Source organism: Stegostoma tigrinum, chromosome 8 (assembly GCF_030684315.1).
Source record: "Stegostoma tigrinum isolate sSteTig4 chromosome 8, sSteTig4.hap1, whole genome shotgun sequence".
Lineage (NCBI taxonomy): Eukaryota > Metazoa > Chordata > Chondrichthyes > Orectolobiformes > Stegostomatidae > Stegostoma > Stegostoma tigrinum.
Window position 1 is genome coordinate 40886118 of NC_081361.1, and position 26982 is coordinate 40913099.

General features: G+C 41.0%; 1 protein-coding gene and 1 long non-coding RNA gene across 4 annotated transcripts in view; one reads left to right on the forward strand and one right to left on the reverse strand.

The window, feature by feature from the left end:
• zgc:110366 (uncharacterized protein LOC550476 homolog) overlaps positions 1-13065 on the forward strand; it is a 107052-nt gene extending 93987 nt beyond the window's left edge. For 2 of the 3 annotated variants that reach the window (XM_048538840.2, XM_048538839.2), the window contains exon 7: positions 11755-13065. In XM_048538840.2, the coding sequence (XP_048394797.1) occupies positions 11755-11904 (150 nt within the window). In that variant the 3' untranslated portion in view covers positions 11905-13065. Of the gene's footprint in view, positions 1-788; positions 886-11754 lie in introns of all 3 variants that reach the window. The other variant, XM_048538841.2, reaches the window with a different exon arrangement.
• Positions 1-26982, reverse strand: part of LOC125456109 (uncharacterized) — a 71692-nt gene that overhangs the window by 27166 nt on the left and 17544 nt on the right. The window contains exon 2 of the long non-coding RNA XR_007248392.2: positions 19490-19533. This is a non-coding gene — a long non-coding RNA (uncharacterized LOC125456109). The remainder of the gene's footprint in view (positions 1-19489; positions 19534-26982) is intronic.

Here is a 26982-nt window from a genome sequence, read left to right on the forward strand (position 1 = left end):
TGGAATGTCATCTTGGGGCCTGGGATGGGGTGAGGGAGGAGGTGTGGGGACAAGTGTAGCATTTCCTGCGGTTGCAGGGGAAGGTGCCGGGTGTGGTGGGGTTGGAGGGCAGTGTGGAGCGAACTGCATCCCAAAACCAGTCCAACCTGTCTCTGCCTCCCTAACCGGTTCTTCCTCTCACCCATCCCTTCCTCCCACCCCCAGCCGCACCCCCAGCTACCTACTAACCTCATCCCACCTCCTTGACCTGTCCGTCTTCCCTGGACTGACCTATCCCCTCCCTACCTCCCCACCTACACCCTCTCCACCTATCTTCTTTGCTCTCCATCTTCGGTCCGCCTCCCCCTCTCTCCCTATTTATTCCAGTTCCCTCCCCCCATCCCCCTCTCTGATGAAGGGTCTAGGCCCGAAACGTCAGCTTTTGTGCTCCTGAGATGCTGCTTGGCCTGCTGTGTTCATCCAGCCTCACATTTTATCATCATGAGACCAAGAGCTTGTGTTAGGAATGGTAAACATAAATCCACATGCTGCCCCTAAGAGTTCAAATAGAAAGCACTACAACAGTGTGTTAAACTGTATTAAAATTTAGCAATTGATGGCAACAAAATAATTCTGAGGCCGTGTTATCTGTAAACCATCTCAGTGTGTTCACTAATGATCTTGTATGAAAATTGTTGAACTGAAGATTAATGCTACGGTAAATATAAGCTGCTGTTTTCGTATTGGTTTCCTACTAACTTACTAATTTTAAGGAATACTGAAAGTTTATTGACTTCACTACCTCATAGGTGTTCCATTTTTCTCTTGTGGAGGATGATATTGCTGTTCTAAATGGAATGCATGATGGCCTGCATGTTTCCTGGGATCCTTCAAATATCGAATGATGTATGTCAAAATTTTACTTACATATGTTAATTGATAAACAAACAATGTGTCAGGTGCACTCATTCTTGAAATATACATTAAACCTTTTGCAGATTATGTTTCTGAAGTTTATTGATCTTGTGAAAACAAATTGAGCAACTTTCTACAAATATCACATGAGGAACAAAGGCAACAGAAACTTCAAATGCAAATATTGGGACCATTACGAATTGAGGCATTACAGATGAGGACTTTAGACTCCTCACGTTATAGTGACTTATTTAAATGGATCATAGGCAGTTTGGAGAGAGTGAATGTTTTAACTGGTGAATAGAGTGTCAAGCAACCTGCTGTGTCCTGCATAGTGGCAAACATCTTGAGTATTATTGGTCCTGCACTCACCCTAAACAAACAGGGAATATTCCACTACTCTCCAACTTTTGCCTTTGTAGGTTGTTTGTGTTTGTAGTTTTGGATAGCCAGGTGAATTCCGATGCTTTGATCAATTTTTGCAGCCACAACATTAATATAACGGGTCTAGTTCAGTTTCTGGTCAGTGGTAATCCTGACAATGTTGATAGTGGGGGAGTCAGGTATTGTATTACTACTGAATGTCATGAGGCACTTGTCCCACTCTGTCTTGTAGGGAATGATCGTTGTCTAGTTTTTTTTTGTAGCACAAATGTTACTTGCCACCTATCAGTCCAAGCCTGATGTTGCCCATACCCTGTATTACTCGGACGCAGATTGTTTAAGTATCTGACGAGTTACAAATGGTACTGAATACAGTGCAACCGTTAGAGGACATTCCCATTTCTGATCTTATGTTCAAAGGAGTGTCATTCATTTGAAGGTAGGAATTAGAAGCAGGAGTAGGCAATTCACCCCTTAGAACCCACTTTGCCATTTAACGTGATCATGGCTGATTTTGTCCTGGTCTCAAATCCACTTTCCTGCCAGCTCCCATTGCCCTTTATCCCACTTTTCATCAGAAATATATCTATTTCAAGGTTGCATGAAGTCATTGAAGATGGTTGCATGCAGACCATCATTCCAAGGAACAACCTGCAGTGGTCCTGGTACGAACAACAGCCACAGCTACCATCCTTCATGCTAACTATAACTCTGCCCAATGGAGATTCTTATTGACTTCAAGCTTGGTAGACGTACTTGATGCTACACTCGTAAATGCTTGTCAAGGACAATCACTCTCACATTATCTCTAGAATTCAGCTCTTCTTTGTTTGGATCAAGGCTATAATGAGGTCAGGAGCTGTGTGGGCCATGTGCAACCCAAACGGAACAACAGTAAATGGGTTATCAAAGAAATGCTGCTTGATAACACTGTCAGCAATACTTTCTATTATTTCACTGTTGATTGATGACTGATGCACAGGTAATTCACCGTGTTAGATTTGTCCTGCTCTTTGTGGATAGGAAATACCAGGGAAATTTTCCACAAAGTCAGGTAGATGCCAGTGCTGTGACTGTACTGGAACACCTTAATTAGGGACATGCTTAGTTCCAGTGCACAAGACTTCAGTACTGAGGCCAGAATGAGATCTAGGCAGAATCCAATGCCTTCGCCATTTCTTGATCGAACGTGGGAGTGAATCAACACAGTAGGCCCGAAACATCAACTTTTCTGCTCCTAAGATGCTGCTTGGCCTGCTGTGTTCATCCAGCTCCGGACCTTGTTATCTCGGATTCTTCAGCATCTGCAGTTCCTATTATCTCTGATGGAGTGAATCAAATTGGGTCGAGACTGATATAATGTTGGAGACTTCTAGAAGAGCTGAGATGGCCAATCTACTTGGCACTCCTTACTAAAAATGTTTGCAGATACATTGTTTTGTTTATTGTTGGAATCAGTGAGGAAAAGGATATTTGGTGACAGGATCTCTGCAGAGATATTTCATACTCATTGCTGCAAATGCTATGCGCTTGGCACAAACGCTGAGACTACATGATACAGATGTTAGAGTGACATGCCACCTGACATATGGCAAGATGCACACACCCTCAACTGAAGCCTGCTGTATATCATAGCCACCTGCCTGGTTATGTAACTGAGCCAATTGTCAGTGCAAGCCATGGGAAGGGAGGGCAAGTTAAGCTCACTTCTTCTCATGACTCATTTTATAGCCCCTACACCAACTTCTGCCAACCAATTTCCTCCACACACTGCATTTTGTCTTTACATCCTTCATAATAACTCATCCAGTATTCTTCATGGGCACACCTCAGGACCAATGCTGAATGAAATAAAATAAATTACAGACCTCATCATATTAAAAGAACACCCTTACTGAAAAGCTCATTCCCTTCAAGTTCTTAATCCTGAACAAAAAATATTTTATTCTTGGCATGACATCAAAGACACCTAACTCCTTAAAAATCTCTAGGAGCTCTCAATCAAACTGTGAGCCTAAAGGCCCTTCACAGTGATAACGACACGTTATGGAAGCTGTCAAGTAGTAACCCACATTAAGGGTTATGTAAACAAACAGCCAGTGAAATTGCAAGCGTCCATTTTTCTCCCCAGTCAGGAGCACAACAGGCTACTTATCTTTCAAAATTAGAAGAGCACAGAGCTTAAATAACTCGATAGCTTTGACAGTTCCATAGTCATCCAACTTATGCACATTCACATCAGTTGTTACAAACCTAAGTTGTACACTTTGGCAAACAGGTTTTGCTTCAGATAAAACAGGATCTGTTTGCACTCAGCAGTGAGTTTGAATGGCTTTGCTGAGTTTGGGCTCCCCCTGCATGAATTACACCCTGTCACCCATCAGGATTTGTCAGAAATGGGAGCTGGGGTTCAAACATCAATTTGGTCGAGGTTGGAATCTCCACAGTTCCGTGGAAAAACAGGCCTACCTTTAGTTGATAGTGCAAAGCCAAAGTAAAATTCAGAGCAATGATGTAACGTTGGAGTATTAATGATGTGAAATAATGCAACACAAGTTCAATTTTATGACCTCATTTTGCTCCTGTGCAGATAGTGACTGCACTCAAGGCACCTTCCCAAAGGGAGAGCCAGAGTTTGAAAAGGAAACTTATTGCTGGACTATTGCAATATTTCTAGTAGCTGGTTGAAGTTCAGTATTACCAAATTTTTTGGGTGAGTCCTTGTATTTATCCTTTTAGCAGCAAAAAATGCTTACTCCAGTGAGAACTGTGCAGGAGAAATTAGCATAACTGGGGTTTTTCACATATGCCTTATATTTCTCAGAATAATTATTGTTCTTTTCTAACTTCCTGAAACTTCTTAAATACTCCTAATCTGTAATTTACAAATTCATTTCTTTACATCCTTTTGCTTGTCTGTTATTTTATGAACTACTTGGGAATTCCTGCTTGTCATTACTTTTCTTCGGTTTTCCCTCTAATCTTTAAAAGAATAATTTGCTTCTGCTAATTAATCATTTAACCAAATAGCAGGTGGTAAAAAAAAATTGCAGCTGAGTGAGACTGAAAGCACAGTAATATCTTTCAAACTGTCAACGATCTACACCCAGAAACACCCTGAAATCTCTGAGGATACCGTAGCTTTTCTATAATTTTTTCTAATGTGAATATTAATTCAGAAAATATGAAAAGATCCACTGCACTTTTTAAAGTGAAATCTTCTACAGAGGTGAACTTCACATTTAAACCACTGCTGTTTTCATGTAAATGGTATGTCTTATTCATGCATCTTTAAAGGATACTTCCTTACTTAATGATCTGTGTTTAATAACTTGACAATTCTGTGCAAACTGCTGGCATTGTATGCTGTTTAATATACTTTTTGTTAGGATAACAATGAAGCAATATGCCTATAAACCACATGCTAAAGATATAACTAATTTTCAGTTATGACTTGTCTCGAATCATTGTTTATTGTATCATGCAGTACAAAATGTGCAATTACTCAGATCTCAGTTGATATCCTGCATCATAACTAAGAAAACAGTGAAAGAAGCCACGTCCAGAGTTTAACAAAAGCAAATTCAGACACCTACATATCCTGTCAAAACAATCAAGGCAACTTCCTGCCCAGAATTTAGAATTATTATCGAGCAAGGAGAAGAAAATGTAATATATTGCTTCTAGTGTTGTTTTCCATCAGTGCAGGGTAAAAAAGAAGATTCATGGTTATAGCAAAGCATTGCCAGTACCATTGCTCGTTGCTGTGTATTAAAGCATTAGGGTGTGAATCCATTATGCATTACACCATTTAAGTAGATGCTTGGAATCCTCAGTTAAACCATCCCAGAAGATCATGTCTGGGGGTTGGGCCGAATTTCACATCAAGATTGCATGGAGTTCCACACCACCCAGAGACAGATTCAGACTAACTCCAGTGATAGTCTGAGACCAGATAATGTCACTGACTTTTTTTCTTGTGATGATATGTGGTATTGAAAGAGCAAAAACTGTGGAAAGGAACAGTTTATTTCTTTAAAAAAAGTTTAAGTAAGTCATAGACAGTGACTTGCTTTGCAAAAATGTGTACTTCCCAGTATGGGAATTATTTTCACATCTGTTGAAAGTATGTAACAATCAACCATAAGACTTAAAGTCCCTTAGTTTTAAATTTGTATGTTTTTAACCAAGATATGTTACAAGGAAATAGCACATTCTACTTGCACCTAATCTACAGTTGGAGTTTCAGCCCGGAATCAGAGTTTAAGTCTGAAGCAGTCTGTTGATATGGTCATGTTGTGTCTTGAAAATTGCTAATGTATCGTTGTACCACACAGCTGCTGCTCTTTGCAACTATATCTTTACATAGTTTGATTACTGTACTATGCCATATAATGGTTCACCCATTTTGTGTCACTGTGATGGTTTGATCTCTCTGACATTCCTATGTCTCTTTGCTGATACTTTTTGCCCCTCATTATAGCATGTATTTTTGAGAGTGGTTCTTTTTCCCTTCATAATGATGCTTATCATCATTCAAAACATTGTTTGCTACCATTTAATGTCCTTTCATGTTAGCATTACTATGCTTTCTGTGTTTGTTGCTGGTTATTAGCGCTCCAACATATTTCATAATTTCAATGTTAGGAAGGATTCCTAACATTTGTCTAACAATGAATCAATCAGCTAGAGAGGAGATCATTGCATAATTCATATGAACACAAGAAATAGGACTGGCCACTGGTCCAATCAAGAATGCCCTGCCATTCAGCAAAATCATGGCTGAACTTTTTCATCAACTCCATATACCCATCTTATACCTATATCCCTTGATTCACTTGGTGCACAAAAACATACCAATCTCTGTCATGGATGAATCCATCAACAAAGCATCCTCATCTATCTTGGATAGAGAATTCCAAAGATTCACAAACTGCTAAATGAAGAAATTCCTCTGGTCTCATTGCTAAATGGCCAGCCTCAGACTAAGATGCCTACTTGTAGTATCTGTAAGTGGCAGATGTGGTGGGGGAAGACAATCCCTTAGCTTCTTGCCTGTTGCACTCAAAAGAATATAAGCCTAGTCCACTTCATTTCTCCTGATAGGGCAGCTCTCTTATCCCAGAAAGCAGAAACAAAACCAGAAATAGCTGGAAAAATGTATCTGTGGACTTAAATCAGGGTTAATGTATCAGGTCCAGTGACCCTTCTTCAGAACTGATGGTAGATAGGAAAAGTTTGGCAGTTATGCAGGAGATAGGGAGGGGAGAGTAGTAAATGATAAACAGTGATGGAGCTCAAAGAGAGAGAACAAAAACAGTTGGACTGACAAAGAAGTGGATAAAGGTCTGCCTGGCAGAAAGAATAGCTGTTAATGCGGGCTATTTAGTGACTTACAATGGGTTGTGTGTGGAAGCGGCCCATGTGATGACAGGGCCTGGTGTTTGGGGTAAGGACATGCGAGAAGGCGCCTCGAGCCCCAAAATTGTTGAACTTGATACTGAGTCTAGAAAACTATACAGTTCCCAAATGGGAGTCAGAGTAGCCAGAGAATGTTCCGCACAGCCCACAAAGTGACAGGCATAACTTGAGCCCATGCAGGTAACCATGATCACCCCTTTGACCTAAAGAAAGTGAGATGAGTTAAAAGAGAAATTGTTTAGGGTGAGGACAAGCTTGGCCAGGCAGGAGAGGGTGGTGATGGATGGGGACGATTCAGGCCTCTGTTTCAGGAAAAAACAGAGAGCCCTGAGACCATCCTGAAGGTGGACGGGCGTGTAAAAGGATTAACACTTCAATAGTGAAGAGGAAGTGGCTGGAGCCCATGCACTGGAAATTCTGAAACTGGTATAAAGCATCACTGGTATCGTGATTATCTCAGACTCCAGCATCGGTAGTTCCTACTATCTCTGAGTGGTATCATGGATGTAAGTGGGGAGGGATTGAACAAGGAAGAAAAAATTGAGTTGACATAGGAAGAGATAAATTCTATGGGGCAGGAGCAGGCAGAAACAATGTGCCTGCCTAGACAGTGCTGCTTGTGGATTTTGGGAAGGAGTTAGAAGTGAGCTGTTTGGGGTTGGGAAACTATCCGATTGGATACAGTGGAGGGGAGATCACGAGATGAAATTGTGATGGTGACCGTAGTGGACACAATGGTCGGATTTTCCATGGCAGGGTCATGGTCCAGGCGGAGGCAGGAAGAGGTGTCTGAGAGCTGGTGCTCAGCCTCTGCAATATAGAGAAGAGTATGCCAGACAACAACAGCACCACCCTTACCAGCAGGCTTAATTACAAAGTCAGGGTTGGATCTGAGAGCACAGAGAGCAGTCAGTTCAGAGGGAGATGGGTTGGAAAGGGTGAGGAGGGCAGAGAAATCAAGGTGACTAGTGTCACATTTGAATGGAGGCCAGAGGCAGGGGCCCCCCAGGTGGAGGGACAGTTTGGAGGAAGGTGAGTGGGATCTGTGGGACAGGGATGGACCCTTTTCCAAATAAATGGGCATGGAGGCGAAGGAGACGGAAGAAGAGTTCAACATCATGGAGAACCCAAAATTCATTAAGGTGGGGACAGAGGGATAAAACGGAGACCTTTGCTGAATACTGAGTACTCAGTCCTAGAAAGCAGTCGAATGAACCTTGATTGCATCCTTCTCAGTCAAGTGTATCCTTTCTTAGGTAAGGACACCAAAAATACACTTCTCTAAATGTGGTCTCCCTAAAGCCTTATATGGTTTCAAAATGTATGTAAAGAAAGATACTGCACTTGCAGAGTATAAATCACAACCTTAGCTGATCCATAAAGAGATCACATCTAATGAAGTACTTTTGAAGTATCGTTACTGTTGTAGGGAAGTGTACTTACAAATTTGCACACAGCAAGACACCACAAGTAGCAACAAGGTAAATGACCAGAAATTATATTTATGGTAATGTCATTTGAGAGATCTATGTTGACTAGGAGAACTCTCTTGTATCTGTGACTTACAAATAACCCAAGAAAGTAGAATATAAGAGCATAAATTTAAGTTGAAGTTAGTGAATAGTAAACTTAAATAATAGAATCAGGAATTTACTTTCTCAAGAACAATCCTGATTTGGAATAATTCATCTTTACCCATATCTGAGCAATCAAATAAAAGTTACCTTTTGCAAAGCTGTTTATTTTTGTCATCCCTGGTTACCCTGAAAAGATGTAAATTATTTATACAAGCCCCTGTCTCCTATGATGACAATGTGTAGGGACAGTTATTACATAAATGTGAATATTATATATACAGATACAAAAACATTAGCATTTAACTGTATTTCAGTGTTTCTAAGTTCAAAGCATTACTAGGAAGACATTGTCTCGACCTTGAGCTCTTCTTGCATCTGTGTTTAAAACTGAAAATTTTCATCAAAAATCTCAATCTGAAATATAAACCCACTTTTTCATATTTCATAAAGGCATATTTGGCATGCTGTCACATGAATTTAAGTCTCAGACTTAGTTTAAGCTCTTAAGAGAGAAATTCCACCAATTCTGAAAACAGTGGATTGATTCCTCTTATCCTAACAGAGAAATGCCAAAACACATAGAACATAGAAAAGTACAGCATAGTACAGGCCCTTCGGCCCACGATGTTGTGCCGTGGAATATTCCTAATCCAAAAATAAAATAACCTAACCTACATTCCCCTCAATTCACTGCTGTCCATGTGCATGTCCAGCAGTCACTTAAATGTCACTAATGACTCCACTTCCATGACTACCACTGGTAAACTATTCCATGCGCTCACAACTCTCTGGCTGTTTTTTTTTAATTTTGTTTTTGTTTAGGTACTAACCCATGCTGCAAGTTCACCCACTTTATTCCGGACGCTCCTGGCGTTGAAGTAGACACACTTCAAACCAACCTCTTGCTTGCCAGTGCCATCTTGCGTCCCTGAAACTTTATCTCGGACCTCCCTACTCTCAACCTTTTCTATATTTGAACTACAATTTGGTTCCCATCCCCCTGCTGAATTAGTTTAAACCCACACGAATAGCCTTAGCAAATTACCCCCCCAGGATACCGGTACCCCTCTGGTTCAGATGAAGACCATCTTGTTGTAGAGGTCCCACCTACCCCAGAAAGAGCCCCAATTATCCAAGAATCCAAAACCCTCCCTCCTGCACCACCCCTGTAGCCACATGTTTAACTCCTTTCTCTCCTTATTCCTCACCTCACTAGCACGTGGCATGGGCAACAAACCAGAGACAACAACTCTGTTCGTCCTAGCTTTCAGCTTCCAACCTAGCTCCCTGAATTTCTGCCTTAAATCCCCATCTCTCTTCCTACCTATGTCGTTGGTGCCAATGTGGACCACGACTTGGGGCTGCTCCCCCTCCCCCTTAAGGATCCCAAAAACACGAACAGAGACATCACGCACCCTTGCACCTGGGAGGCAACACACCAACTGTGAGTCTGTCTCGTCCCCACAGAACCTCCTATCTGTCCCCCTAACCATGGAGTCCCCAATGACTAATGCTCTGCTCCTCTTCCCCCTTCCCGTCTGAGCAGCAGGGACAGACTCTGTGCCAGACACCTGTGCCCCACTGCTTTCCCCTGGTAAGTCGTCCCCCCAACAGTATCCAAAACGGTATACTTATTTTTGAGGGGAATGGCCACAGGGGATCCCTGCACTGCCTGCCGGTTCCCTTTCCGTCCCCTGACCGTAACCCATCTGCCTTTTTCTTGTACCTGAGGAGTGACTACCTCCCTGTAACTCCTCTCAATGACCCCCTCTGCCTCCCGAATGATCCGAAGTTCATCCAGCTCCAGTTCCCTAACGCGGTTTTCAAGGAGCTGGAGTTGGGTGCACTTCCCGCAGATGTAGTCAGCAGGGACACTAGTGGTGACCCTTACCTCCCACATTCTGCAGGAGGAACATTCAACTGCCCTGACCTCTGTTCCCATTATTCTAAATTCCCAAGACTGTTAAAAAATAAAGAATAAAAAATAAACTTGTTACCTTACCAATCAGGCACACAGAACCGTCCCTACACATTGTTATCATAGGAGACAGGGACTTGTATAAATAATTCACATCTTTTCAGGGTAACCAGGGTTGACAAAAATAAACAGTTTTGCAAAAGGTAACTTTTATTTGATTGCTCAGATATGGGTAAAGATGAGTTATTCCAAATTAGAATATATAATGTAATCAGAATAATGTGAACCAAAGAATTTCACTATTAGTTAATCTTTCAAAGTGTGCACAGAATCTGTAGCAGACAAGCAGCTATCATCCATTTTCAGGTTATAAATGGTTAACTTTGAAGATCTGACTGCAGTGGGGAGGTATTGTGAAACTAGATTGAATAAATTATGATGTAATCTATTTGTTAAATGTATCACTGCTTGCAAAATTTATTAGCCAGAGGTTTTTGGTCTCATTATGTGGATACCAAATGACAGTGCTCATGCAGATCTTCAATGTAAATTCCATTATTGTGTTTCTTGTTCCCACGTGGTCTAAGAAAGTTGACAAGTGATGCTGCCTGAAAGAGATACTGCAGTTAAGCAACATATACATATGACTACTCAAAAAATTACACACTAACAGATTTAAAATAATACATAAAGATATTGCATAAATTCAATACCTAATCACTTGGTTCTAAACTTTCAACTTAAACTTATAATTTTCTCTTATCTCTCCTACAGTTCCAAAGATGTCACTTAAGTGACCATTCTTAATGGGTAAATCTAGGTTAAGACCTAAGGGCTAAATGGAGTTGTAACTTGGGTGTACTGCCTGAATACTGGATGCTACCACTACATTTAGTGGTTTAGTTGATTATGCTGTTTTTATTATTTGGGTTAATACAGTTTTAGATAGGCTAAATTACAGGAGTGTAATTGTAACTATGAGGTGTGCCAGGTCTGACTGTTGATAAATAAAATCCTGTGAGGTTTCACAGACTCGCCTGAACTTTATTCCACCAATATTTTTTATGGAATCAAGGCTTTCTCATGCAGACAAAATTTACAGCCAAGTAACACTGGAAAAATAATAAGAGCCACTGCAGGATTATTATAACCATTTCTACCACTCTTCACGGAATGGCTTTTATAAAGAGACATCTGCTAGAAGAAGTATTCCTGGCCTAACATGGAGAAATTAGTCACCAAAAAGTAATATGGACACAAGCATTTGAAGGACAATATAGTCCAAAACTGGGTGAAGTGAAATGCTTTCCATTTTTTTAGCGCTTTGAATTTGTGGACCTACAAAAATTAAAATGTAGTGTAACTGTTGAGGTATAATTTTATGAGCTCTAAATTTAACTGTCTTTCCTTGGATTGCACTAGGAATTTGAAACATACAATGATCTTGTCTAAATTATAACGCTGTGCCCTCACAACAAACAATGCCATTTTGTAAAGCTAAGAAACAGTGACTATACTTTTGTTATACACTGGGACATGTGTCTTTGATTTGTTTTACAGGTCTTTGATTTTTCACTCAGCAAAGATGATTTCCTATTTATGAACTCACTGAAGAATACCAAAAAGCTGATTACACTGAACTACCCTTTATGGAAGGAACAGAAACCCCAATCAGAAGCAACTATTGCCAAAAAGGATCTCTCTCAGTAAAGTGAACATGTTGATTGAATGGCCAGGCAGCATCAGAGGACTTCACACCGTGTTAGCTCAGATTCTCCAGCATCGGCAGTTCCTACTATCTCATGTTCATTGAATGCTCTGAGACACTGTTTTGTCCATATCTACAATGAGCTATGTAAGCAAACTGACGTTTACTGAGGATTTTATTTGTTTTAATTTAATGCCCCATTTGATTAGTTATATATTTACCATGAAAAGAGTACTCCAGGAAAGTTTCATTAAGAGTCACGTTTGTGCCCTCCTCCAAATATCAAGTGATTTTTACATTTAAACTTTAAGTTTGCATTAATCCATGCATTTTATTTAAATTTTAGTATGGAAATTAAAGATTATTCCATTCAGACACTTAGTGTAGTATACTTCCCACATCACTTCATCTTATTTTCAGCTACTAATGCAAGTAATAACCCATGCTGTAATATACTTGTGCAAACAGAATAATTGCTACACTTATCTCAATATGTGGGCTGGCAGTTGAGAAATTAAAAGTGAGGAAAAAGATACATGATCATTTTAAATTTATGGTTAACCTGAGGCTCTGAGACAGCAAAGTCAAGTTCACAGGAATAATCTTCGGTGCACCTTACTTTTGCGTTTCTTATTTTGTATTCAGAAAATCATCTAATGCTATTTCCCCCAAATTCATTGTTTTTTTGAAGACATAAGAACTGAATTATGCAACTGAACATAGAATGTTTAAATGTACCAAAATCAACCTTGTCACTTCTTTTGTATTTTTTTTCTTAGAATTTCTGTTGCTTGGCTCTGAGATAAGCCTCAGAATAACTCCTTGGTAATCACTTATTGTAACTAAGCATATCATGTCAAAAATGAGAAAGCCTGTAACTATCCTGGATTAATTACTTGAATTTTAAATGATATTAAAGTAAAATATTTACAGGTACTTAATCAGATTGCAGGATAATTGCATCTGTTGTCAAAAAATCAGTTATTATAAATATATGGTGAATACTTAGATATGTTGTCAAAGCCGTTGAGTGATTCAACAGCCACCTTTTCAAAGTTTCAAATTTATTGGGGAATAGAATGGGCTGGAAGTTTGCTTGCAATTTGATGCCTTCATTGGCTATTGAAAATCATTAAATAGCTTAACAAGTGCATTCACATCATTAAATAGCTTAACAAGTGCATTCACATGATTAAATACATAATGAAATAAACAAGAAAAAGGAGACTCCAATTTTAAAAACCTGATTGTCATTTTAGATTTGAATTTTAGAAATTTGACAGTCAATTTAAAACATGATGATCCAGTCGATCCTAGATTCAAATACAACAGGAAAACTGAGTTCCAAATGTATGACAGATAGTTTCAATCGCTGGATCTATGCTATTCTTATAATAAACTACATGAGGTTCTGTATTTCTTTGTTAGCTGTCTCTTCAATGACAGTGCCAGATTACGACAGATTGCATAAGCATTAGTTACACAATCTTTATGCTAAAATCCCACATTCAGTTATGGCAAGCATTTACCCATGAGAATATCAGAAGCCAAATAATGCTAACCAACAAGGCTGGTTTTGACACTGAAATTGGTGTCCTTATCATTGGATGCACAAATATTGCTTTCCTACATTTTCTTTCCACAGTACCATTCATTTTTACAAGGGACTACATGTGTTTGAGAATGAGGGATAAAAACAGAAAAGAAAATCACTGCAACAGCATAGCTGATCAGTGAGCATCTGAAATTGATGGTTTCACACTTTGAGCTGATGCTTTCATCATGAGCTGCTATTCTTTCCAAATTTTTGGGCTGCAAATGAATGGAGCTTACTTGTAACTTTGGTAAATATAAATATGTTAGAAAGTAAAGTAGTACTGACTGCATAACATGCAGTTTCAATACCTTAAACTGATATATCTGCAACTAGTGGTTTGATAATGGGCCCTGCTCTGGGTTAAATGTTACTCACTGCACATGCCACATTTCTGTGTGCTCACTTAAAGTTGCACTCCATAAACACTGATCACTATGGAGGGCAATTAATGGTTAACCCATGTGCTGGCATCTCCTTAATAGTTCTTCTATCAATATTTGTCATCCTTTTTACCTCTGTTAAGCACTTGTGATATTTTACTACATTAAAGGCTCACTATAAATTCACATTCTTGTTTATCGTGTAGTTCCACAGGCCACACTTCCCCGTGCCATCTAGATACAATGCATCAACACGCTTGCTACCAAATGAAAACCAAAATAACTGCAGATGCTGTAAATCAGGAACAAAAATAAATTTGCTGGAAAGGCTCAGCAGATCTGGCAATATCTGTGAAGGAAAAAACAGTTAACGTTTCGGGTTCGGTAACCCTTCCTCAGTTACCGGACCTGAAATGTTAACTCATTTTTTTCTTCTTCACAGATGTGCCAGACCTACTGAGTTTTCCAGTGACTTTATTTTTATTATGCTTGCTACCAATTGGATTTCATGGAGATAGTCACGGAAGAGCATATGTTTACATTCAGATATTTTCTTCCGAATCTGAAATTCTTAAAAAGTCTCCCAAAGTTTCATCCTTACTGACTGCGCTTCTAGATTCAGTGCTGTGATTCCACGGCAACATTATTCAATATATTTCCTATTTTTAACTTCATTTTGATGCTCCTACCATTCTGGAAAGTTTTCATTCCTTCTACGAATATATCTTACAGTGTATAGCTTTTTGCTTCAGATTTTCATCCATCTCTGTCCTAGAAAATTGCTGTGACCCCCTCAGTGAATGCTGTAAGACAGCAGGGAATTGGGAGGTACAGCTTGGAAGAGCAGTGGGGAGGACTTGCCTCTCTAGATGGGTGAGGGGTGTATCAAGGATATTGTATGGTTGCTTAAAAACATATTAGCCAATGTCTATCATTTTTTACTGTTGCAGGACTGAGGAATGGTAAGTTGTTCAGGCCACGTCCAGTTCAAAAGAAATACAAAGTTTAGAGCTGCCTTATAATTATTCCCTGAGTCACAGCTCAATGGTTGTCACTGGTATCTTGGAGTATGTGACCCCAAAATTTCAGTTTGCAGCCTCCACTTGGAGAAGACACAGTGCTGCCAAGGTATACAGCTTTGGAGGGCATTATCACAGAACCTGCTGTCAAGGATCCATAGCTAGAAACTACAACTAGGTTCCTCTCACTATTGAAGAGCTACTGAGGGCAAAACTAGCAATCAGCTCAGTATGCAGGGGCAACATGCTGGCTATGCAGTTAGCATTGCTGTCTCACAGCACCTGGGTCCCGGGTTTAATTCCATCTTCGGGCAACTGTCTGTGTGGGCCTTGCACATTCTCCATGTGTCTGTATGCATTTCCTCTGGGGTGCTCCGGTTTCCTCCCACAGTCCAAAGATGTGCAGGTTAGGTGGATTGGCCATGTTAAATTGCCAGTAATGTCCAGAGGTGTGTAGGGTCAGTGATTAGCCATGGGAAATGCAGGGATGGGGTGGGTCTAGGTGGGATGCTGTTTGTAGGGTCAGTGTTGCTTGGATGGGCTGAATGGCTTGCTTCCACACTGTAGGAATGTGGTGCCAATCAAGTGCGCTGTTTTGTCCTGGATGGTTTCAAACTTCTTGAGGATTGTTGTAACTTCACCCATCCAGGCAGGTGTGAGTATTCCATCACACTCCTGACTTGTGCCTTGTAAGTGCCTGGCTGGCGGACTTTGGGGAGTCTGAAGATGAGTTACTTGTCGCAGGATTCCTAACCTCTGAACTGCTCTTGTAGCCACTGTATTTATACAGAGAATCCAGCTCAGTTTCTCATCAGTGGTACCCTTCAGGATGTTGATAGCGGAGTATTTAGTGATGGACCACTGAACGTCGTGGAGCAGTGATTAGATTGTCTCTTATTGGAGATGGTCATTGTCTGGCATTTGTGTGGTGGGAGGGAATATTACTTGCAGCCCAAACCTGAATATTGTCCAGATCTCATTGCATTTGAACATCGACCACTTCATTTTCTAACGAGTTGCAAATGGTGCTGAACATTGTGTAATCAGAGAACTTCTGAACTGATGAATGGAGGGAAGGTCAGCTCCAACATACACAATCATCTTCCTGTTTACCAGATATGACTTCATCCAGTGGAGAGTTTTTCCCATGATTTCCATTGATTTCAGTTTTGCTAGGGCTTCCTGATGCAACACTCAGTCAAATAAAGCCTTGATATTAAGGGCTGTCACATCCACCTCACCTCATTGAGGCACTTCTGTTCTCAAAAATATGCTTCAGTCATAACATTTGTAAACAAAGACATTTGGACTTGAATTTTAGAGGGAATTCAACATGTCCAAAGACATATTTCATTTGTTTTGACTGTAATTGTCTTAATATTTACAGAATATATTTCACACCAGCTTTACGGCCTGAGGGTAAAACATTTCAAACTGGAATTTACAGTAAGCGCAATGGATATAAATTTCTCTGTTTGACGTGTTTTTCTCCATTTCTTCCAATACTCTTGATCTACGCCATACAATTTTTGTAAGGCACTCAGCCCAAGGGATTCTGTAGATTCTAGGCACATGCAGTTGTATGGCTGAAAGCAATTTTGCCCCATTACATCTCTGCAGCAGCTAGCCCAAACTTTAGGGAAGATCTTGGCACACAGTCCTGGACTTCACAACATGCCAGTCTGCAAAGCTCAGCTAGGGATAATTCCTCGCAGTGAAAATAAGCATGTTTTGGGTAGACCAGACAGCATTTTTCACTGAATGGGTGGTCCTCCAGGCACAGTTGTATTTTGTGAGGCACTAATTTAAGCATGAAACATTTTTGCATTCTGTAATTGACATGGAAACTGAGAAACTGCAGTTACTGATCCCTCTAGAACTTCCTCTTTCAGGTACTAATAGGTGACGTGTTGCTCAGTAACATGTTCAGAGGAAGCTGGCACAGCAGGTGCGACTGGCAAAATCAGCAAGTGAGTTCTCATCGTTACAGTTCAATAAACCTGAAACTCATTGGAAGAAAACCCCTTTGACACCAGCAAAAAAAAGTCAAGGCTTTACCTGCAGCTGACTGAATATCTCTGCAAATGGAATATTTAACCCAGTTCATATATGTAATGCTGCTAGTTGGGAGTTAGATTTAAGAATGGTGAGAATTAGTGATGCTTAATGTATTGTGGTAAATGAGCATTGGTTATATGTTTATTAATTTGCTTTGATACACAGCACAATGATTCTCACAGAAAGTATTAGGACTGAATAATTATCAGTTGTTTACGAGCTTCCTCAATATTTGGAGCTGTACGAACCAGGAAAATTTGAGGTTTAATCAACATTCAGTGTTGACGTAGTCTCACCAAAATTTGGAAACCTCCTGGAAATGGCCTAAACACTCCCAAATAAGGGAAACTAGGGTTTCTGTTTTTGATCGCAATCTAAGAAGTTCCACTGAAAATGTTCAAGTGTGAAAGTCAAGGGTAGGATTGGTTTCAGCTCCCTAACACTCACTTTACAGGCTCAGTTAATCATGATGCCTGTAACAAAGAGCAAATGACGACAGGAGGGTGTGCAGAAAACGAACAAATTGACAGTAGAGTAGTGAGGGAAAGGCACGGTTTTAATCTCCCTCCAAAAAGAAATCTGTAAGTGTTATCTGGTTTAAAGCGTAGGTTTGAAAACATGAGTTCCGTTTAAGCTTCCATTTCATCATAATAACATGTCACAGTAATATAATTGCTCAACTAGAAGTGATATATTAGTGCCTGTTAATATTACCTGATATGATATTAGTGGCTTGTGGGTTGGTGAAAACCCAATTTCTGCCTCTGATCAGATTAACTTTTGCAGGAATCTCCAAATCCAGCAGCGCAAAATATATTCTTCAAACCACGTCCCTCCTTTTGAATCATTTGGCGTGTTCTGTGATTTGTATGTGCTCAGCATGGCCTTGTTGACAGTTTCCGTGACACAGTAAGTGTGTACTAAGCATGGGATTATAGTTGCAGCTGGTTAAGGGTTTAGGTGCCAGGTGGGAGAGGTGGGTATGGTAACAGGTAAGTGAATGAACGCTTAGGTTAGGTTGGAGATCAAGGTGAAGTCAGAGGATGGAGGATTGGTTCAGAATGGGGGAGGTGGGTGTTTTCATTTGGCATGATTGGGTTGGGGGCGGTGATAGGTTTGGGATAGGCCAGGAGCTGGGATCTGCTCTGGACAGGAGTCGTCAGGAGGTCTGGGAGTATAAAGACAGTGGTATCATTGGTGTGTCAGTGGTGAGTCAGGAGGTCAGTTTATGAGCTACCCTGGAGTTAGAGTCGGTTTTTATCCCTCTTATGTTTCCACAGTAGGGAACCCTCTGAAGTGTCTGACTTTCTAAGACTGTGTCTGATGCAGGGGAATTGACCGTTGGAAATTTACATTGCCCAAGCAATTCCCACGGCACCTGCTGCATCAGGCATACCAAACAGTCCCAAACACAACTCCAGTCTGCACTGCCGTAATAACTCTCTAATTATCAGAACAGCTTGGTCAATGTGTGTGTCAATCAAGATATGAGTACAGTGATCCTGCAAAATGCTCCATGAACTCAAGCAACATTACTTTGGAAGACCAATCAGTGTTAGAGCCCAACACACAATAAAACACAATGGCAATGGAAAAGAAAGCACCAAAGTCATTCACTGAAGAGAACTTCATGGTCAAGAAAAACAGAAGACTCCCAGGACATCATGGAAGCAGCAGAAACCTGAATATCAGACCTGCAGATTGGACAGCAGTGAGCAATGACCCAAAACCACAAGCAGCAGCATTGACAAAGTAGCAGATGCAGGAACATCTCCAGTATTCAGAAGAAGCATGGAATACAGAAATATTCTGGACAGTCAAAGGGCCACACCAGATTCAGGGATGGGAAACAAAGGGAAAAGGTTTCACCCCATACTGACGAACTTTAGCACTGGACTCAAGGGGCCAAAAGGACCATGTAAATATGTTATTTACACAGTAGACATCATCACTACAAGACAGGGCACTGAGGAGAATGCAGAATTACATGAACAGGTATTATGGACTTCTAACACTTATTTCAGTGGCCTTTGAAATTTACTTTTTGAGCAGGCAAAGTTCAGCAGAAGGAAACAGAGGCCGGGGAAAGCATCATTTGTTCATTAATGATTTTTACAGGGTGGCAGAGAATTGCACTTGGCAGAGAATCAGTAGAACTGATTCACAATATTGACTCATAGTCATATAACATATGGACAACATGGATCCACAAAAGAGCAATACAACCAAACATTAAACCAGTGATAGACGTGCTACAGAATGCAGGTGTAACACTAAGGTAACATTTTTTGAGCAAAACATTCAAACTACTGAGATCATAGTTGACCTACAAAATACCTACAAGTCAAGAGAAAAAGTAACCACTATTACCTTAAACTTTTCCATCAAGAGCACCAGGGAATGGATTCATTTACGTTCAAAGGAAAAATTCTTATTATCGTCACTATCTATTACTCAAAGTGAATTGAGGTTAATCATCTACAAAGCATCACAGCAGAGACAGTAAAACAATCACTGAAGAGAATCTACTCACCACATAGGATTTGGACTTGGTAGTATCAGATTATGATCCACAATCTGCAAAAAAGAAGTTTAAGAGATTTGCACATGAACATGATTTCATTCATGTTACCAGTTTTCCTTACTATCCTCTAGCAAATAGAAAAACTGAGAGAGGGTAATCAAGTAAATATTACTGAAGAAAAACAAAGACCTAGATATTGTGCTGCTAAATTAATAATCTTAACCTATTCCATATTGGTGATCACTGTCAGTGTAAATGAAAAGGAAGAAATTGAAAACATAGTTTACATCGCTGTCTTAAATGTTAAAGCCTTATATCGCTGGGAATAACCACAACAGAGTGCAATAGGACAAAGAAGAGCAAATGATAAAGAATTAGTGCAACACATCACAATTGAGACCGTGGGATCATAAGGAGAAACTGTAATTCATTCATATTATTGAATAAGAAACCAATAGAAATTTGTACTGATTACTCGCAAGAAGAAAACTTTACAAACACCCAAGAGGGTAATACTCATTGATAGAGTGTGCAGAAAATCCTCAACCTGCACAAGAGCAGGAAAGTTGCACAAAGGACCACACAATCTAACTAAGTGTGGGGCTGGATGAACACAGCAGGCCAGGCAGCATCTTAGGAGCACAAAAGCTGACGTTTCGGGCCTAGACCCTTCATCAGAAAAGGGGGATGGGGAGAGGATTCTGAAATAAATAGGGAGAGAAGGGGAGGCGGACCAAAGATGGATAGAGGAGAAGATAGGTGGAGAGGAGAGTATAGGTGGGGAGGTAGGGACGGGATAGGTCAGTCCAGGGAGGACGGACAGGTGAAGGGGCGGGATGAGGTTAGTAGGTAGGAGATGGGGGTGTGGCTTGAGGTGGGAGGAGGGGATAGGTGAGAGGAAGAACAGGTTAGGGAGGCGAGGACAAGCTGGGCTGGTTTTGGGATGCAGTGGGGGGAGGGGAGATTTTGAAGCTGGTGAAGTCCACATTGATACCATTGGGCTGCAGGGTTCCCAAGCGGAATATGAGTTGCTGTTCCTGCAACCTTCAGGCGGCATCATTATTGCACTGCAGGAGGCCCAAGATGGACATGTCGTCTAAGGAATGGGAAGGGGAGTTAAAATGATTCGTGACTGGGAGGTGCAGTTGTTTACTGCGGACCGAGCGGAGGTGTTCTGCAAAGCGGTCCCCAAGCCTCCGCTTGGTTTCCCCAATGTAGAGGTAGCCACAACGGGAACAGCGGATGCAGTATACCACATTGGGGATGTGGGTATCATTGGCTCAGCCAGCATTTATGTCCCATCCCTAACTGCACTGATGGTAATCGAGAGTCAATGACATTTTACCACACTTTAACTGTTGAAGTGCTTTATAGAAGACTTTGGGTATTCCTACGATGTTAGATGCCAGTCTTTACTCAAAATCCCACCTTGCCTCTCTTACTAGCTTTTTCATTTCCTGTAGGATCTTTCTGCTTTCAGCTTGGTTCTCAACTGTATTTTCTACTTGACACTGGACATAAATTTTCTTCTTTAGTTTCTATCTCCCTTGTCATTCAGGGAGTACTGGATTTGTTTGTTTTACCTTTCCATTTTGAGACAGCATGTGTTGACTGTGCTCAAACCATCTCTTCTTTGAAGGTAGCCCATTGATCAGTTACTTTATTTCCTGCCAATGTTTGTATCAATCTATCAGGCCCAGTTCTGTTCTTGCCCCACTGAAGTCTTCTGTCTGCCAGTTGATTATTCACAGTCTAACTGACCAGTGTAAGCTTCTGCCATCATTCTAAACCTTACAATACAATGATCACTGTTCCCTCAATGACCCCTGCTGTCACTTGATCTAAATGGCCTGCCTCATTCCCAAGAACCAACACTAACAGTGCCTGCTTTCTTGTTGGACTGGACACATCATACTGAAGGAATTTCTCCTGAACACAATCTAGGAATGTCTGCCCCTCCCTCCCTGCTCCTTACAATTATCCCCAGTCTACACAACTGGTAATTAGGAGGGCTCAGTTATTTTAGTTGGATGGCAGGTTTGCAAAACAGAATGATGCCATATGGATTCAATTCCTACACCAGCTGAGGTTACTGTGGAAGACTTTCCTCCTCACCTCTCCCCACACCTGAGGCATGGTGACCCTCAGGGTTAAACTACCACCAGTCATCTCTCTCTAATGAGAACAACTCTCTAATCTGGTACAATTATGGTGATTACTTTTTACTGGTAATTAAAGACCCAATTATAACTACTCCACAATGTATACACCTCCGTAATTTCTTTGTTTCTCTTTCAGATTTGTTCCTCCCGATCCTTCCTACCAGTTGGCAGTCTATCTGCTACATCAGGCAAAATAACTGCATCCTCCTTATTCCTTAACCGAGCCAAACTGATTCTCCATTGAACCCTCTGGAACATCCTGTTTATCCAGTACTACTATGCTTTCCTTAACCAAAAGACACAATTCTTCCCCTTGTTTCCTTTCCTTTCTTTTCTGAACACATTGTTACCAGGAATATTTAACACCCAGAATTATCTAATTCCCTTTTGAAAGCCTCGATTGAACCTGCCAACACTACACATGCTGTATATTCTAGTTCCTTACCACTTGCTGCATTCTTGAAGCCTTCATGAGTGGAAACGCTCCCTATCCAGTCTCTCTAGATCTCACATGATTTGAATTCCTGTCAAATGTCCCCTCAGCCATCTTTTCTGCAATGTAAACAATCCCAACTTCTCTGATCTAAAGGTCCTTGAAACCATTTTGATGAATCTGTTCTGCACTGTCTCCAATGCCGTCATATTTTTCTTAAAGTTTGGTGCACTGAATGGGACAAAGTACTAGCTGAGGTCAAACCAATGTTTTATACGGGTTTAACATCACCTTCTTGCTATTTTACTCTATGCCCCAGTAATTAAGTCAAGGATATTTTATGCTTTATTAACCACTCTCTCAACCTTCCCTGCTATCTTCAATGACTTATGCCCAAGTTCCTCTGTGCCCCTTTAGAACTGCAGCTTTTATTATCTGTTGTTTCTTGGCATTCTTAACAAAGTTTATCACTTCACTCATGCCACACTAAGCTTCATCTTCCACTTGTATGCCCATACCACCAATTTTGCTATGTCTTTTCAAAGTTCTACACAATGCTCCTCAAAGTTTCAAGTCATCCACAAATTTTGAAACTATGCCCTGTACACCGAGGTCTAAGTCATAAGATTATAATGCCTCTTTCATTATTTTATATCCGCCACTGCTGAGACAAACCCGGCTTTGGTCCCCTCTGTTTCCAATACCCTCCTCAGCAGCTGACCTGAACATGGCTCTACACAAACAGCAAATTGGTTAATATCCTCTGCTGTACCAAACCATTCTGTCCCATCGGTATCTCCACTGATATCCATCCAAGGTGTACTGAATGCAAGTTCCTTGTCCCCCCTGTGGATAGACCCCATCCAGTCACTCAAATCTTACATCTGGGTATTCAGCTTTCACCCTTTGGCTTCCCATGCATCTTAGTGTATTGGTGACAGAATTTAGTTGATCTACCTAAAATTCTCTGGCTTAAAACAGCTACTGCTTAAACAATGCTTTCAGTCATCTTCCAGATACTATCAGTTTGTTCTGTGAAATCCATGAGAATATTTACTAAAAATGCATGTGGATGTTTATTCAAAATGAAAAATTAAGTTCTGGCAGTAATACAACTTGCATGGTCAGTCCTTTACACTTCATACAGTAATGACTTTAGTGCACGAAAGTGCAGTTGGCACTTCTCTAATGAGTGTTCAGTGCTGCTGATGAACTCCTCATTTGCAACTCCTCTGGGATTTTCTACATTGAACTAAGAAGGTTATCTTTAGGTTATTTCTGGACTGCCTCGTCTTTTTAAAAGACTTTTCATAAAAGGGAACAATGCATCCCATGAGATTGGGCTAACCCTGTTGTCTTTTTCAGGATCTCTCCTACTCACTTTCCACATCACATTTTTTAAATCGCTGCCCAAACACAAAGTGTTTTAGTTTAATATTTACTCATTTTTTTTAGTAGCCCAGTGTGGGAGTTAATTGCAATAACATTTTGTCCTGTATAAAAGCAGGGAAGAGACCTTTGAAAACTGGAGATCCTCCATACGCCGCCCTTTGTAAATGTGAGATCACCCAAATGTCTGCTGCAAAAATACATCTCTTAACTTGCGCCAAATCCCATTCCCCTCACGACAACTTGTTCAGACCTGCATTATCTCCTACTCAAACAATGCTTCAATTTTAAAATTTTCAACCTTATTTTCAAATCACTCCGACGCCTCATGCGTCCTGATCTCTGTAATACCTCCAGCCTCACAACTCCCTGAGGTCTCTATGTTCCCCTAATTCTGGCCAATAAAACATCTACAATTTTAATCACTCCAGCATCAGTCAGTTGCTTCAGTCCTAAGTTCTTGAATATCTGCCCTACACCCCTCCATCTCTCTACTTCATCTGGCCTATCATTTCCTGACAAGGCTCAAGTCACATTTTGTTTAAATGCTCCTGTTACTTTAACTTTCCAAATATTGACTGGAAACACTATAGGTCGAGGACGTTAGATGGGTCAGTTTTTGTCCAGGAGGGTTTCCTGACACAGTACGTAGACAAACCAACAAGAGGTGAGGCCACTTTGGATTTGTTTCTGGGTAAAGAACCAGGCCAGGTGTTAGATTTGGAGGTAGGTGTGCACTTCGGTGATAGCGACCACAGCTTGGTTACATTTACTTTAGAGATGGAAAGAGTTATAGCTGGGGGAAAAGGCAATTATGAGGCAATTAGGCAAGATTTAGGATTCACAGGATGGGGAAGGAAACTGCAGGGGTTGGGCACAATTGAAATGTGCAGCTTGTTCAAGGAACAGCTACTGCGTGTCCTTGATAAGTATGTACCTGTCAGGCAGGCAGGAAGTGGTCAAGTGAGGGAACCACGGTTTACTAAAGAAGTTGAATCTCTTGTCAAGAGGAAGGGTGAGGTGTATGTAAAGACGAGGCATGAAGGCTCAGTTAGGGCACTTGAGAATTACAAGTTAGCCAGGAAGGACCTAAAGAGAGAGCTAAGAAGAGCCAGGAGGGGACATGAAAAGTCTTTGGCAGGTAGGATCAAGGAAAACCCTAAAGCTTTCTATAGGTGTGTCAGGGACAAAAGAATGACCAGAGTAAGATTAGGGCCAGTCAAGGACAGCAGTGGGAAGTTGTGTGTGGAGTCCGAAGAGATAGGAGAGGTGCTAAATGAACATTTTTCGTCAGTATTCACCCAGGAAAAAGACAATGTTGTCAAGGAGAATACTGAGATATAGGCTATTAGACTAGACGGGATTGAGGTTCACAAGGAGGAAGTGTTAGCAATTCTGGAAGGTGTGAAAATAGATAAGCCCCCTGGGCCGGATGGGATGTATCCTAGGATTCTCTGGGAAGCTAGGGAGGAGATTGCAGAGCCTTTGGCTTTGATCTTTATGTCGTCATTGTCTACAGGAATAGTGCCAGAAGACTGGAGGATAGCAAATGTTGTCCCCTTGTTCAAGAAGGGGAGGAGGGACAATCCTGGTAATTACAGACCAGAGAGCCTTACTTCGCTTATGGGTAAAGTGTTAGAAATGATTATAAGAGATAGGATTTATAATCATCTCGAAAGGAATAATTTGATTGGGATAGTCAACACGGTTTTGTGAAGGGTAGGTTGTGCCTCACAAACCTTATTGAGTTCTTCGAGAAGGTGACTAAACAGGTGGATGAGGGTAAAGCGGTTGATGTGGTGTATATGGATTTCAGTAAAGCATTTGATAAGGTTCCCCACGGTAGGCTATTGCATAAAATACAGAGTTATGGGATTGAGGGTGATTTAGCGGTTTGGATCAGAAATTGGCTAGCTGTAAGAAGGCAGAGTGTGGTGGTTGATGGGAAATGTTCATCCTGGAGTTCACTTACCAGTAGTGTACCACAAGGATCTGTTTTGGGGCCACTGCTGTTTGACATTTTTATAAACGACCTGGATGAGGGCGTAGAAGGATGGGTTAGTAAATTTGCGGATGACACTAAAGTCGGTAGAGTTGTGGGTAGTGAAGAAGGATGTTGCAGGTTACAGAGGTACGTAGATAAGCTGCAGAGATGGGCTGAGAGGTGGCAAATGGAGTTTAATGTGGAAATATGTGAGGTGATTCACTTTCGAAGGAGTAACAGGAATACAGAGTAGTGGGCTAATGGTAAACTTCTTGGTAGTGTGGATGAGCAAAGAGATCTCAGTGTCCATGTGCATAGATCCCTGAAAGGTACCACCCAGGGTGATAGGGTTGTTAAGAAGGCGTATGGTGTGTTAGTTTTTATTGGTAGAGGGATTGAGTTTCAGAGCCACAAGGTCATGTTGCAGGTGTACAAAACTCTGGTGCGGCCACACTTGGAGTACTGTGTACTGGTCGCTGCATTATAGAAAGGATGTGGAAGCTTTGGAAAGGGTGCAGGGGAGATTTACCAGGAAGTTGCCTGGTATGGAGGGAAGGTCTTATGAGGAAAGGCTGAGGGGCTTGAGGCTGTTTTTGTTAGAGAGAAGAAGGTTAAGAGGTGACCTAATAGAGACATACAAGATGATCAGAGGATTAGATAGGACGGACAGTGAAAGCCTTTTTCCTCGGATGGAGATGGCTGGCATGAGGGGACATAGCTTTAAATTGAGGGGTGATAGAAATAGGACAGATGTCAGAGGTAGGTTCTTTACTCTGAGAGTAGTAAAGATGTGGAGTGCCCAGCCTGCAACAGTAGTAGACTTGCCAACTTTAAGGGCATTTAAATGGTCATTGGATAAACATATGGATAATAATGGAATAGTGTAGGTTAGATGGGCTTCAGTTTGGTTTCACAGGTCGGCGCAACATCGAGGGCTGAAGGGCCTGTTCTGCGCTGTAGTGTTCTATATTCTATGTGAAGCAGCTTCGGACATTTCATTATATTAAAGGTGTTACTAGGTGTAAAGGGGTAACTATGTTTCCTAGGATGGTGACGGCAAGCACAAGGGGGCATAGCTTTAAATTGAGGGGTGAAAGATATAGGACAGATGTCAGAGGTAGTTTCTTTACTCAGAGAGTAGTAAGGGAATGGAACGCTTTGCCTGCGACGGTAGTAGATTCGCAAACTTTAAGTACATTTAAGTCGTCATTGGACAAGCATATGGACGTACATGGAATAGTGTAGGTTAGATGGGCTTCAGATTGGTATGACAGGTCGGCACAACATCGAGGCCGAAGGGCCTGTACTGTGCTGTAATGTTCTATGTTCTGTGTGACTATAAATATAAACTGTTGTTGATGTTGAGAACCTTGCAGCCTCACAATGCAAAATTATCAAGGGCTGAAACCCACTTAGTTTTAATGGAGCAGACCACATTTTATGCTTCAATAAAAATGCTAATGAATGCACAATGCAGTGCATGTGTAATTCAGTTGGAAATGCACATATTAGTGGTCAACATTGTCAAATAATC